The sequence below is a fragment of the Fundulus heteroclitus genome, chromosome 20 (genome assembly GCF_011125445.2).
Source record: "Fundulus heteroclitus isolate FHET01 chromosome 20, MU-UCD_Fhet_4.1, whole genome shotgun sequence".
Lineage (NCBI taxonomy): Eukaryota > Metazoa > Chordata > Actinopteri > Cyprinodontiformes > Fundulidae > Fundulus > Fundulus heteroclitus.
The window spans coordinates 22766095-22778913 of NC_046380.1; the positions used below are offsets into that span (position 1 = coordinate 22766095).

Sequence of the window (12819 nt, forward strand, 5' to 3'; positions counted from 1 at the left end):
AATCCATCATCTCAAAACGGAAAGTGTGTGGCATAAATACAAAAAAAAACACTGAAGTTTGAGGTTGTAATGTGACAATAATCTGATAAAAGATCATGAACATCAATAGATTTCCATGGCACTGTAAATGGCAGCAGTGATGAGTATCACTGAAGTCTAAGTGTTTAAGTCTTGTCGAGCCGCCTTGGAGTCATTATCACCTGAATCAGTTTATCTGTTATTCTCCTTTCTGTGTGTCAGTCCCACATTTTCCTTTAATCTGGTCACACTGTGACTGGGTCACTGCAACACCTTGATCTTGTTTCTGTAGATTCTCTGTTGTTTGGGATCTTTGTCCAGTTTAGACCAAGCTTAAGCCGTCTGATGGTTGACCTCGTGTTTTTTTTTCTCTAAACCTAGACAAACGGCCACGTTCATGGTTGTCTTATTGCGGTAGTTTAAAAATGCTGCAAATACTCTCCTCTTCACCGTTGTGCTAACAACTTAGTATTGTTTGGTTGACTCTGGACGATGTGCCGTGCATTACAGCCAACTCTTCACATTTGTCTCTTCTGCCTAAGCGACGTACCTAAAGGATTTCAAACTGCGTAGATACTTCTGCTGCAACGTTGCTTTTAATGAAGGTTTCCCCTCAACAAGTATAGGATAGAACTAATTTACATATTTGCTATTGTAACGTTTGACATTCGTCTCAGGCCTTCAGAGATTTAGGATCCTTAAACACAACTGTTTTAAATCTATTTAAACTTTTTTTTTGAAACATCACTCGCTTAACTTTGTAGTCAACCCTTTCTTTACCTGCCTTTATTATGCGAATAAAGTATTTTTCTCTCTTCTTGTGCTCCGTTCTTGTACAGTACTTTGAATCGTCACTGAAACGTGCTATAAAAATAAATGTGTTTTGACTTTGATTTTAAATGGCAATTCTGCTAAAGAAATTATCCAAATTAGTCCTAAAGTTAATTACATAGGAAAAATGCTGTTTTTTTTCCCCCTAAGAACAGAAAATACTTTAATGAATTTGGACTTGGTGCCTTGCTGGTGTTTATTTTTTTGCAAACTGGCAAAATTACCTTCACTGACTCAGGCAATTCCCTTCAGAGGCTGAATTGGGTATTAAAGACAAGCTGTAAAAAAGGAATAAAGCTGTAAAACAAAAAGCTATATGGAAACAAATTATAGTAGATACAGTTTCAAAACTTGTTTGAAATATATTTTACTTTTGTTTGCCGTTTTACTGCTGTTACCTTGCTTTGATTGAAAAATATGTGGAACTTGTGATTTTTGGTTTTCTTCACTTTTGTTATATTTAAAACATTTTAAAACCAGACGGTGTAACTTCCTTCATCCACAACTGTTAGCACGGGTTTGAATCTTCAATTTAGTTTAATCTGTTCAGGTGTTGCCTCTGCACTCAAACACATTACGTCATGTTGTACGGAAAACCAGATCAGCAGTGTTATATTAGCACATCTCCTCCCAAACAATAACAGCAAATCATGGGCTAAAGTACAGAATTTCTTTTATTGTGCATCTGTTATTGGTTGTGCCTAATTCAAAGTAACATGGTAATCATAAAAATGTGTTTAAAGGCATTTTTTATTGATAAAATAAACATGCAATCACAGGGCAAATACATTCAGCAAACCATAAAACATTTCAGCACCCCAACGTGCAAAGAAACCCAACAAAAACAAAAAGAGGATCTGTGTGTCTGAATAGTGTTGGGTAATTTCAAACGCTACAGAGGAACATGTTTTAAATTAATTCAAGGGCTGATATATTGGATCTTAGGTGGGGTGGTGGTCCCTGGACCTTATACTCTTAGATGTGCGACGGAAAGATTTATATTCATCCCAACTTTAATTTGCTGTTATTTACATTTCTATTTTCTAGTCTATTGCTAGATGTAAATGTGTAAAAGTTAACTATAGAAGAGAAAATGAGATCCGTTTCAACAGCCTCTCTGATAGACAGGTGATCACATACTGGAAGTAGATAAAAACTACACAGGCCAACATCTGTAACTGATTAACTAGGATAAATATTCCTCTGCAGCAAGACGGACTTTGGCCCACAGAATCACCAACTATCTGCAGGTTCTGCATGGACAGGTGCAGGATTTAAGGCTGGGATTTTACACTGCTACGTCTACCATAGAGCACAGTTTTACAAGAAAAAGCTTAAAAAGCACATAAATCCTACAGTAAATTGTACACATTTCCTAACAGGATTACACATAAGTACTTTGCTAACAGAGGAGCACGCTCCTGAAGTGGTAATATGTAGTAATATGGAGATGTATAGTTGGTTTCACAGCATCACTGAGTCTGCAGAGCCTGGGCAATGTTCAGGCCGGCGTTGGTGGGCAGAGCCCACGCATCCTGGCCCTGGTGGTTCTGCAGCAGGCAGTACAGCTGCTTCAGGTGGGTCACTATATTGTCTTTTATATCCGGGATTGAAATCTGCAGGCGGACGCTGCTGCTGTCAAAAGAAAGGTTGTTGTCTCCGGAAAACATCTCGCTGATCATCCGAGCCACCACAGGTATGACCTGAAAGGATGGAGAAGCGTAAGAGAGGAAAGCAGAGGATGCCGATTATCTTGATGAGTGCACATGCATTTACTTCTTACATTTATACTGGAACCTAATTATGCTTAAATATTTTTTTTATATAAAAATTGGCCAGAAGATTATTGTATTGTAGCCAAACCAGCCAGTGAGATTAGGAATTAGATAAAAGGACGAAGAGCAAAAAGGTTTACTGTAGCATCTTCAACATAAGTATTTTTTGGTTAAAAACTTGTTAATTAAATACAGCATAAATACATACAAAATTACTCAGGTTGATGGTTGAATTTTTATTCACATTTTCAGGAACATCCCCTGAATATCATAAATTATTATGTTTTGACACCTCTTAGAATTTCATACAATGTTTTTATGTTTTTTAATCTTTGCTTTTTATAACAGTAAATCAGTGTTGAGAAACATTTAATTACTAATCCATGACTTCCTGTTGTATCGATGATGTAACCGAGAACCCCATCTAACCTAGCCTCTCTTCAGAATGGGAAATCCATGATTTTATATTTATCTTCATAAGTCAGAATATGGCAACAATAAAAGGTTTGCCCATGTCTAAAGTCAGAGCAATAAATATAGTTTTAAACTACCTAAACTGTGATAACCAAGGCTGGGAGAGGGCAAAAGGTTGCCTAGCATTCATGCACAATGAAGAAGATGCTAAAGAAAATAAAATCTCTCCAAATGTCACTTTTGGAGAATTGCAGAAAAATGTGGCATTACAGCGATACTACAGAACCATTAGGTGCTGATTACGTGTCAGCGGGTTGTTGAGATAAGACTAAACTTTTAAAAAAAATCTAATCAAATCATCTTTATTTGTCATTGCAACATACACTGCAATAAAAGTAATTCTCTGCCTTTAATCCATCGTCCAATGACTTGTTAAGGAATGTTTGTCTCCTCACTAAAGCTGAAATGTACTCAAATTAAGAAATGTTGCTACTGCTAACACAATAAGGTTTTATTGGTGTCCTCGAATGAAGGCCAATCAAATCTGCTAAACACAGCCCAGCATGGCTGCATATGTGGGTACTGAGCTCTTCAAGCATCAGATAAAAATGAGCACTCATCATATCGTTTGTCATCAGGGGAAAAAAGGTGATTAAAATTTGTAATTTGATGGGACAATCGTAAAACAACTGATGATGTTTGGAAACCCCAAACTGATTAAAAACTGGTTGGATTGTTCCTAAAGCAAAAGGTTCAGAGGAAAAAACTAACAATAATGAATATTACAGTACACTACATAATTCTGTTTGGTGTGTTTTAAATCTATCTTGAAATGTGCTTAAATGAAATAATCAAGTTTTGAAAAAAAAGTTACATATAAACTGCAATAGCAAACATCGTTAATCTTGTCTGTGCATACTCAGATCCATCAGTCGACTCGTTTCCAGCTGAGTGGACTGAGTCTGCACGGTGTCTTATGAATAGCTCCGTCCTTCTGTTTCATCCAGTGAACTTTTCTTGTGGATGATGCTGACGAGCGGATTTGCTTCACTCCTCTTTCTAATTTCCCTCCAGTGAGCTTTTACTCCACAGCATTCATGCACTCCTTAACAATGGCTGAGTCGGTGAAACGCCCATGTTCCAAGAAACTCCAAGGGTCCACTCATTTGCAAGCTGCTGAGAGCAGTAAAAATCCTGTCTCATAGCAGCCCTCCAACGTTGCCTCTTTAAAACTTCTCTCCGTACAAATAAGGCAGGCTGGCTTTGAATTCCTGGAGAAGGAGTCAACGTGTAGGAAATCCATCCGTTCTGGCTTGAAAACCAGATTTTCCTGCTTAATGGATTTCTCTGGCTCTATATGCTGAGTACTGCTGTAAGCTGCAATAGGGCGACTCTAAACTATAAATAGCTCACATTAAAAGTGTACAGGTTAATCCACGCTCCCTGAAGTTAAATGTAGTAGACTCCAGTTAAAAGCGCCTACAGGTTTTATATATTTGCTGTATTTGATCTGTACTCAGAAAATGTCATATTTCAAAGTTAGAAAACTAAACAGAATGTCGGGCAAAGTTGAAAAAGATCTCCAAGACACCTGGATAAAATATTTGTACTTCTGACTCTGTATCTCATTATTCCAGTGTCGTTCAAAGTGCCGTGCAGTCTATCGGGTTTGAATGCATATAATGGAGATGCTAATAGCAGTAAGGCTGGTTGCTGACGACAAGTATGAGCACATCCTACTGGTTTTTCAGCTTCCAGCTAGAAAACAGCCGATGCGGTGGTGACGTCATTCCCAGATTAGAAATCTGACCCCTCAGACAAACGAAGCATGAAAAGCCCAGAGAGGAAGACCTGCTGGTGAAGTTCATCCAGAATAACAAACTCCTGCCTCCATCATGAAGAACAGCAGAAACCCTGTAGCTGGAGGGGAAGTGAGGACTCCCCAGGTTTTTAAGAAATATATTTAAAAAAAAAGATATTTTTAGTTTTTGAATGTTTAACCTTTTTTTCTTTCCTACCTGGACCATGATGAGTTTTCGCTCCGTGGGTCTTCCATCGGGCCACTCCTCCCCGAAGCAGAGGCTGATTTCAAAACGAGGAGGGGTGCTTGACTGGCCACGCTGATGAGCTACCACACCTGCACATCAAAACAACACACAAACAACTCTATAATTATGATTAGATTAAATCTAAATCGTCATCAGCACAGGATTCCTACACATTTTCTCATGCCCAAACTCATCCAGAGTTGTAACCAAATGTGACCATGAATTTAAGGAAAACCGATGGATGGATGATGAAAAACACGGATGGACGAACAACAAACATACAGATGGATGGATGTATAGATGGACAACAGACAAACAGATTTGTGGATAGACAGAGGAATAAATTACAAAAGACTGATGCTGGATGAACAGATTCAACTTTTAGAAAATGAAACTGTAGAGTCTGTAAAATCGCTATATTTTTCCATATTAATCTAGAAGCTGAAAATACTTATAAATACTTAAAATTCCTTTTATTTTTCCAGACAATGTATAAAGCCTGTTGTCACTATTCTTTAAGGTAGGCACAGGCTGTGGGGATAGATATTACTCATTGTCCACTCAGCATAGAAATAGCTTCAGGACAAATCAACGTGAATTTGCATAATTAACACTGTGATTGCACATTGTTTCTTTCTCCTGCATTGTTTACATTTCAATTGTTTACTTTTTAATCACTGCTGCACTTTATACTGTAATTTACAAGCTGTGTGCAAAGAAATTACGTTCTGTATGCACTCTGTACATACAAAATGACAAATAAAGTTGTCTAAGTCTAAAATATACTTATTGCTCTTAAAAAAAATGTTAATAGTACTTGCCGCTGAGAAATGACTCCAGACAAAAGAGCTTGACCTTCTTCTGCCGCTCTATGAGATTAGGCGCCGCAGGGTTTGGGGCGCAGGGGCCGGACCAGTACACCTTACACTGACAGAGGCGCACTGCGTAGATATCGTGTCCGCTGACCTCCAGGATCAGACCTCGGTCCATCACATCCAGCAGACGGTTGGTGAAGATCCTCTGCTTGTCGTTGGTGATGTGCTCCGTGGTGGGGAAGCGCAGCTGTGCCAGGTTGACGGGGCCGAACAGCTCCTCCTGGTTGACCATGGGCCCCAGGTCCCCGTAGAACAGCCTGCAGCCCTGCGGGTTGCTCACCGTCACGGTGGGACACATCTCCTTCCCTCTGTACAGAAACTGGACCTCTAGGTCCGTCACTGGGTCGGGGGAACAGGAGAAACGTTAGAGATCCCGAACTTACAAGCTTCAACTTAAAAAAAGGGACAGTTGACTCTGAAGCAGAGAGATGCATTTTTTACTGTAGAGTGGAATGAAAGCTCTGCATGTTTCAAATACTTGATCGATAAAGCGGCATGCTCATTTTGAACTAAAACCAATTAGCATTAACCTGACCCTAGCCAGATTGATTTCGCTCCACCTAGCTCCACTCACATCCATCTGGGACATCTCCCATTGAAAGTGATTTCTCAAACCAATTTTATTGTCCAGCCAATCAGGACGCAGGGCTGGAGTTTCATAGATGTGACGTAGTGGAGAAGCGACCGTGACGTGAGACTGTTTTGATTCAGGCAATAGCAGCTCGCATCGAGGAAGCAAGCGTTAACATTGATGCTGCTATTTCTTCCGTGTTGTCCAATCTACCTAATATTGTTTCATTAAAAGAACATCAGAGAACGGCTCTGAAGGCTTTTGTTGGTGGAAACGATGTTTTCACCCTTCTCCCGACCGGATTTGGCAAGTTTTGTTTTCCGGGGCGCGCCCGTGGCAGACGCGGCGTCCGTGGCGAAGCGGTTAGCGGGAACCATATTAGAAGGCCTTTAGTCCTCGACGCGGTTGGCCCGAGATCGACTCGGACCCGCGGCGCTTTGCCGCCTGTCTTCCCCCTCTTCCTGTTAGCTCACTGTCAATAAAATGCGTGCCACTAGAGCCGCAAACACATTTAAAAAATAAAAATAAAGTTTTGTTTTTTTCCTGCGTCGCTCTCACAGTGTCACGGTGTGAGTGGCTGAAATAGCAAGTGGCTTATCCAATCATATGCAAGGATTTTTGATAAGGCCCAGCCTTCAAAAAAGGCAATTCCTATGGAGGTGTCCCAGATGTATGTGAGTGAAGCTAGGCGGAGCGAAATACATATGGCTAGGGTCAGGTTAAATTAGCATAGGTTTTCTCTTCTTCTAACCTACTGTTGCTGTTAAGAAAAACTGAATCTCTTTCACAATTTGAGCCCTTTTGGAAGTAACTTTTTAAGCTGGGCCTGATGTGTCCCTGCTATGCAAAGGCACCATGATGGGAGGCAGTACCAGAGCCAGACTGGCATGTAATGCGCATCCTGTCCTAAAGAAAACAGGTTTCATTTAGCTGATCTCTTAAATCTGCACGTGTTCTGACTGTGAGCACGTTCTGATGCAGCACCGTCTCGCCTGTTTGGGTGACTAACCTCTTCAACTCTTTTTCAAGCAAGGTTTTGTTAAAAAGTTTTGAGTTGGCAATATCTTCCCTGCAGTAGCTAATTCTCATGGCGTCTTTATTTAGATTAGTTTGTCGTACAGGGTGAAGCCAAGACCAAAGAGGACTTTTGCTGTCCTGACAGATGAGCAGCTATAGCGGTTTAAGAGGCCGCTTTGAAACAAACGAGCGATTAAACAGCTGTCATGCTTGATTTTGAGACTTTACGCACAAAGAGGAGGCACAACGCCACCACTGATCTTCATGTGTGAGACCAGTACCGAGTTTGGAACAAGTGTTTCCTTTTAGAGCAACGTCAGAAAAGTGAGGTCTAAAAATAAATGCATACAAATAAAAAAGCATTAAAATAGCTTTTATCACATTTCTGCTTTTTTTAAATCACTTTACCTTTATACCAGACAATTACTCTGGAGGAAATGCTTTATGTCTTTCTCTGAACGCGTTTCACATAGGCAGATTATCAGAAGGTCACAGCTACCGACTTCCATTTCCTGTATAAATAATCCTAACCTTAAATGCAACGTGTTTTTTTTTTTATAACTAATATCGTTTTGAGATTACAAAAATCTGCTTTTCCTCTCGGACTACCCATTATCTTTAGCCTCCAAGACCAACTACTCTGGATTTAGAGGCCTGGTAACACATCTTTGCTTTTTTGTCACACTTGTCTAATATCAAACAAATTATTTTGTTTCAGGGTTTTTTATATTGTTTATGAACATGTTTAGGGTCTGTGAGCCACTCTGTCTCTTGTCTTCTTGCCACTTCTTTGTCAAATCACCTCAGCTCAATTTGAATACTAACACGATCATCAAAAAGTCTAGACAGCGGCTTGTCTTTCTGCGTAAATTGAAAGATTTTACCAGTGATAATCAGATTCTGTTAAATTTCTACCACGGTGCAGTAGAAAAGCCTTCTATCAAAGGCTATCAGTGTGGTTTGGAAATGTTTCTGCTAAAGAAGGGAAATGTTTAAACCGAGTGGTCCGATCTGCCAGGCAGATTATTGGTGAGGATTTATCGGTTCTGGAGGACATTTATCAACAAAGACTTTGCTCTCAGGCTTTAGCCATCATTAAGGGACCTTTGCATCCTGCCAGAAACCTGTTTGAACTTCTCCCTTCGGGTAAGCGCTATCGAGGAATTAAATACGGGACATTGCACTACAATTAAAGCTTCTTTCCTGAAGCTGTGTTGATTTTAAACACAAAAACTTTATGATGACCGTTAAAAGCACTTTTGGCTTTTTGTTTTACTGTATTTCTTAGGGTTTTAATATTTGTTTTAGATTTTTATGCGCCCATCTAGTCATGTTAGAATGCATGGTTATGGTTTTCATCCCTTTGTCTGTGTAAATGTCAAATTGTGCACTTGAGCTACAATGTGTTTTTTTATACTACAAATGGAAAATAAACTGAATCTGATTACCTTTTAAGATAAAGGCATATATTTTCCCATCAATAAAACAAAATAATTATAAATATGCTTTCTGTATTTACTCAAGTTATTTTTTTATAATTTTAAAATTAGTTTGAACACCAGAAATATTCAAGTGTGGCAACACAAGAAGTCTTGAAAGGGAAAAACATTATGCAGGTCAGATATAATTTGCTGTTCCTTTAAACAGAACCTCCCTTCAACAATATTGAACTATTTTAAAAAAAGTGATAATTTTGTATTTTTAAAGTGCCATTGCAGGGAGTTATCAGCATCTGGCATGCAGTATAAACCCACCAGAGGGATTTTTTGACCTACAGAACACTTCAACAGGTTTTTATATACTTAGCCACTTTAGTATGATACAGTTTTGTCTGTGTATAACTGCATATCATGAGGCTGTAGTTCCAGTTTAAAAACAAAACACACAAGCCAGCAGACAGGAAAATGAGGAACCCTGAGAGCACAGTTGTAACTCCCCATGTTTCTGCGCTGGTTTCCCACAGGGCTCTACAGTGGGCCCAGTTTTCTTTAATAAGTCTATTAATCACAGCTCGTGAACGCTGTGATTAAAAAAACTAAATACTGTACATATGCAGACAATTTAGTCATTTCCACCACATAAAACCACATTAATATCTAAAAGGAGGTAAATAGATGATATGCCATGTTAGCATCCTAGTTAAGATGATGTTAGATGATTTCAGGTTAGCTGCATAAAACAGCAAACCTGACTCGCAACAGATGGATCTCATTCTTCAGAGCTCCACACATCCATCTGGGATCGCTCCATTGGAGAGGTATTTCAGAAGGAGGGACCTTATCAAAAATCCTTGCATATGACTGGATAAACCTGTTGTCCTTCATCTTTACTGATCTGCTACTTGAACCACTCACAAATGAGACCAAAACCGTCGTTTCCACTAACGAAAGCCTTAAAAGCCGTTCTCTGGTGGTCCTTTAAATAATTAATATTCAGTAGATTGGACAACATGGATGAAATAGCAGCATCAATGTTACCGGGTAGATGTCTCTAATTAAAACCAGGAACCGTCTCTGTCGGGGGGTTGGTTTGTTTTGCCCGATCCGCAAAGCCGAAGGGGCGGGAAAAGTGTATTCAGCTCAGCTCTTCTACTACGTCGGGACAGCGGCAGGACCGGGTAAATACTTCATGTTGCATTAAACTCTTTTTATCCATCATGATACAACGAAATCGGAGACATTTGCATGGACAGGTCATCCAACACGGGGACTCAGGAACATCTGTTCTCTGTTTGTTTCCTCGCTGCGTGCCGCCATTGTTGTCTGAATCCAAACAGTTGCTTCTCTGATACGTCACATCTACAAAAATCCCACCCAGAGCTCCTGATGGGCCCAGCCATTTTATGTGGTATTGAAATCCCCCCCAATGGCAGCAAGTCCAGATGGATGTGTGGAGCCGTGTGGAGCTCGGTGGAACGACATCCATCTGGTGAGAGTCAGGTTATAAAAAAGCCTACTCAGGCAATCCCCAGAAAAAAAAAAAGAATTGTGTAAAAGCCTTAAGTAGTTAATCATTTACCAAAAGTAAAATCAAATATATCTGTTTTAGAGAAAGTTATCCAGAAAAGCATCAGCATATTAACATTTCATACCCTCTTCATTTTCCAGTGCCTCGCTTTGCTGAACTTTACAAAAATAAATCAGATAATTTTTTTGTTTTTGTTTTTTTAGCAAACTTCTGGAGCTAAACTTTCCAGATAAACCGCACTACACTAATTACTGGTGAAGGGAAGATACTGCAATTGTTGCCCGTTTATTTCAGCACAGAAACACAAGTTGTTCACACTAACTTGGCAGAGAGCTGATCCACATTTCCGGAGAGGCAAAGAAGGCATCAGGGAGAGGAGTGGGATGCAGGATGGGGTCAGGCAGAGGGGCAGGGGGCAGTTCATCCAGGTTCGTGGGGGGCATCTCTACATCTACGGGCTCCTCTTTGGGCCAGATTTTTACAGGCTCCTCTTTGGGCCAGACCTCATTGGAAGGTGGACAGCTGGGAGGCTGCATGGATGAGTCTGAGCCCATCGGAGACCACATATTGAGTGGAGGAGGACTGGGTCCTAAAAGAGGAGAGAGAAACAATTTACCCCATCTTAACCATTTCCTATACATCTTTGCAAAAGATGTTTAAAGATGTACACAATCACCGTTGGATGGATATGGAGGAAGAGACTCTGGCGTGTCTGGAACGTCTTCCTCTCCAAAGTCCTCATCATAAGGAGTGCGAGATCCCGCATCTGAAGGAGCTGTCAGGGCGAGCATAAACATTCAGAGACGGAAAACAAGCGAAATCGTTAAAACATCAAAAAGAACCGCGCTCACCTTGGTTATTGTTGAGCTGTGGGATGTCGCAGACGTCGTATATCTTTAAGGGATTCATGGGGACTTCCTTGGTGCCGTCATAGATGAGATTGAATTCCCGGCTTTTGTTCAGGGCACATCGCAGCTGAGCTTTCCACTTGGCAGGATCAGGTTCATCAACTCCCTCCTGAAACTTCCCGGTCTCCACAGCCCAGGCCTGAAGGGACCAGTCAGAAACACGGGGGGCCGTTACATCACGCCATGCAAACATTCACGCATCTCTGCACCTTGTATTCATTGTAAATGTTTACTAATTGGTGTGGCATTGATTGGAATACGTGCCAAAAATTTAACAGGCGTTCAACAGAAATTATTTTGGTTGAAATGCGCAACATGGTGGAAAAAGCTGTTACCTTTCACTGACTGCAGATGGCAATGGCTGGATTTGTTTTTACCTCTATCTTTTAAAAATAAAACACCAGACCCCCCTCAAAAAGATCTAAAATGAATAAATTCAGCATTTACATGAATAAAAGGGAAAGATCAACAAATATCATGTCTGATCATTTTTACCCGACTATTTTCTGAGCCCAGGAAGCCTTAATAGAGCTAACATCTAAATTATACTTTGAAAACATTAATATGTTTTTAAGGTGTATTTTAACAGAATAAATAGTTTGTAGTGGCTGATGCCGATAATTGTCAGAGAAATACATAAATTTAATTCATCACTGGTACTATTTATGGATCGGTATAAAATTCTCATGGTATGATAACTCTCTGTAACAAATGCCACAACATAACTTTGACAGAAAATATTGACAAGACAAACTAATTCAATTTAAAAAACAGGAATAAATATGCCTTTTGCTATTAGTATAGTGATAATGTTATTTCATTTATTCTTTATTTCTTTGATCTGCTGATTAAATGTTGGACATTTTTATTATTGCACCAAATCCTGTACTTTTTTCAGCTACTTTGCTGTTTATATTGTGGCACTGTAAATATAGCAATAATAATATTAACAGATTAGTCAGGCTTTCTGCTCCGGGTGCCAGTCTGCAGCAATAGTTTGCCGAATGTAGCTTTAAAACAGCCTCTGCAGAAAATTTTGAAAGCGAGTGGCTAGATGGTGACCGCTGAAGAGCTTGACACACCAAAGTCTTCTTATGCTGTCGTTCGCTTTAATGACAGTTTATTTTAGGTTTCATATTTTTATGTTTCATATTAAACTTTGTGCTTTAACTTTCAGGACCCTGCATGGTAATGCCTCTCCAATATTTGTTGGATATGGTTTAAAACTCCAGTCTTCTTGGCCAGAGCTCGGAGGTTCAGCTGATCAGAGACTACCGTTAGTCCCCACCTACAAGGTTTAAGACCCGTGGAGATCACGCGTTTCAGGGGTTAATTGTGATGCTTATGATCTTTAGTTTTTCTTATGTGTTTCGTGAAGCACGTTTGTGATTTTAT

At 39.8% G+C, this 12819-nt stretch overlaps 2 protein-coding genes across 2 annotated transcripts in view; both read right to left on the bottom strand.

The window, feature by feature from the left end:
• eps8l3a (EPS8-like 3a) overlaps positions 1–12819 on the bottom strand; it is a gene marked incomplete in the record, with an annotated part of 32156 nt that overhangs the window by 13301 nt on the left and 6036 nt on the right.
• Positions 1582–12819, bottom strand: part of LOC118567100 (interferon regulatory factor 6-like) — a 16024-nt gene continuing 4786 nt past the window's right edge. Inside the window, exons 7-12 of the mRNA XM_036151211.1 lie at positions 11368–11563; positions 11193–11291; positions 10839–11105; positions 5908–6300; positions 5057–5175; positions 1582–2552 (exon numbers count right to left, since the gene is read on the bottom strand). Coding sequence (XP_036007104.1) covers positions 2322–2552; positions 5057–5175; positions 5908–6300; positions 10839–11105; positions 11193–11291; positions 11368–11563 — 1305 coding nt within the window. The 3' untranslated portion in view covers positions 1582–2321. The remainder of the gene's footprint in view (positions 2553–5056; positions 5176–5907; positions 6301–10838; positions 11106–11192; positions 11292–11367; positions 11564–12819) is intronic.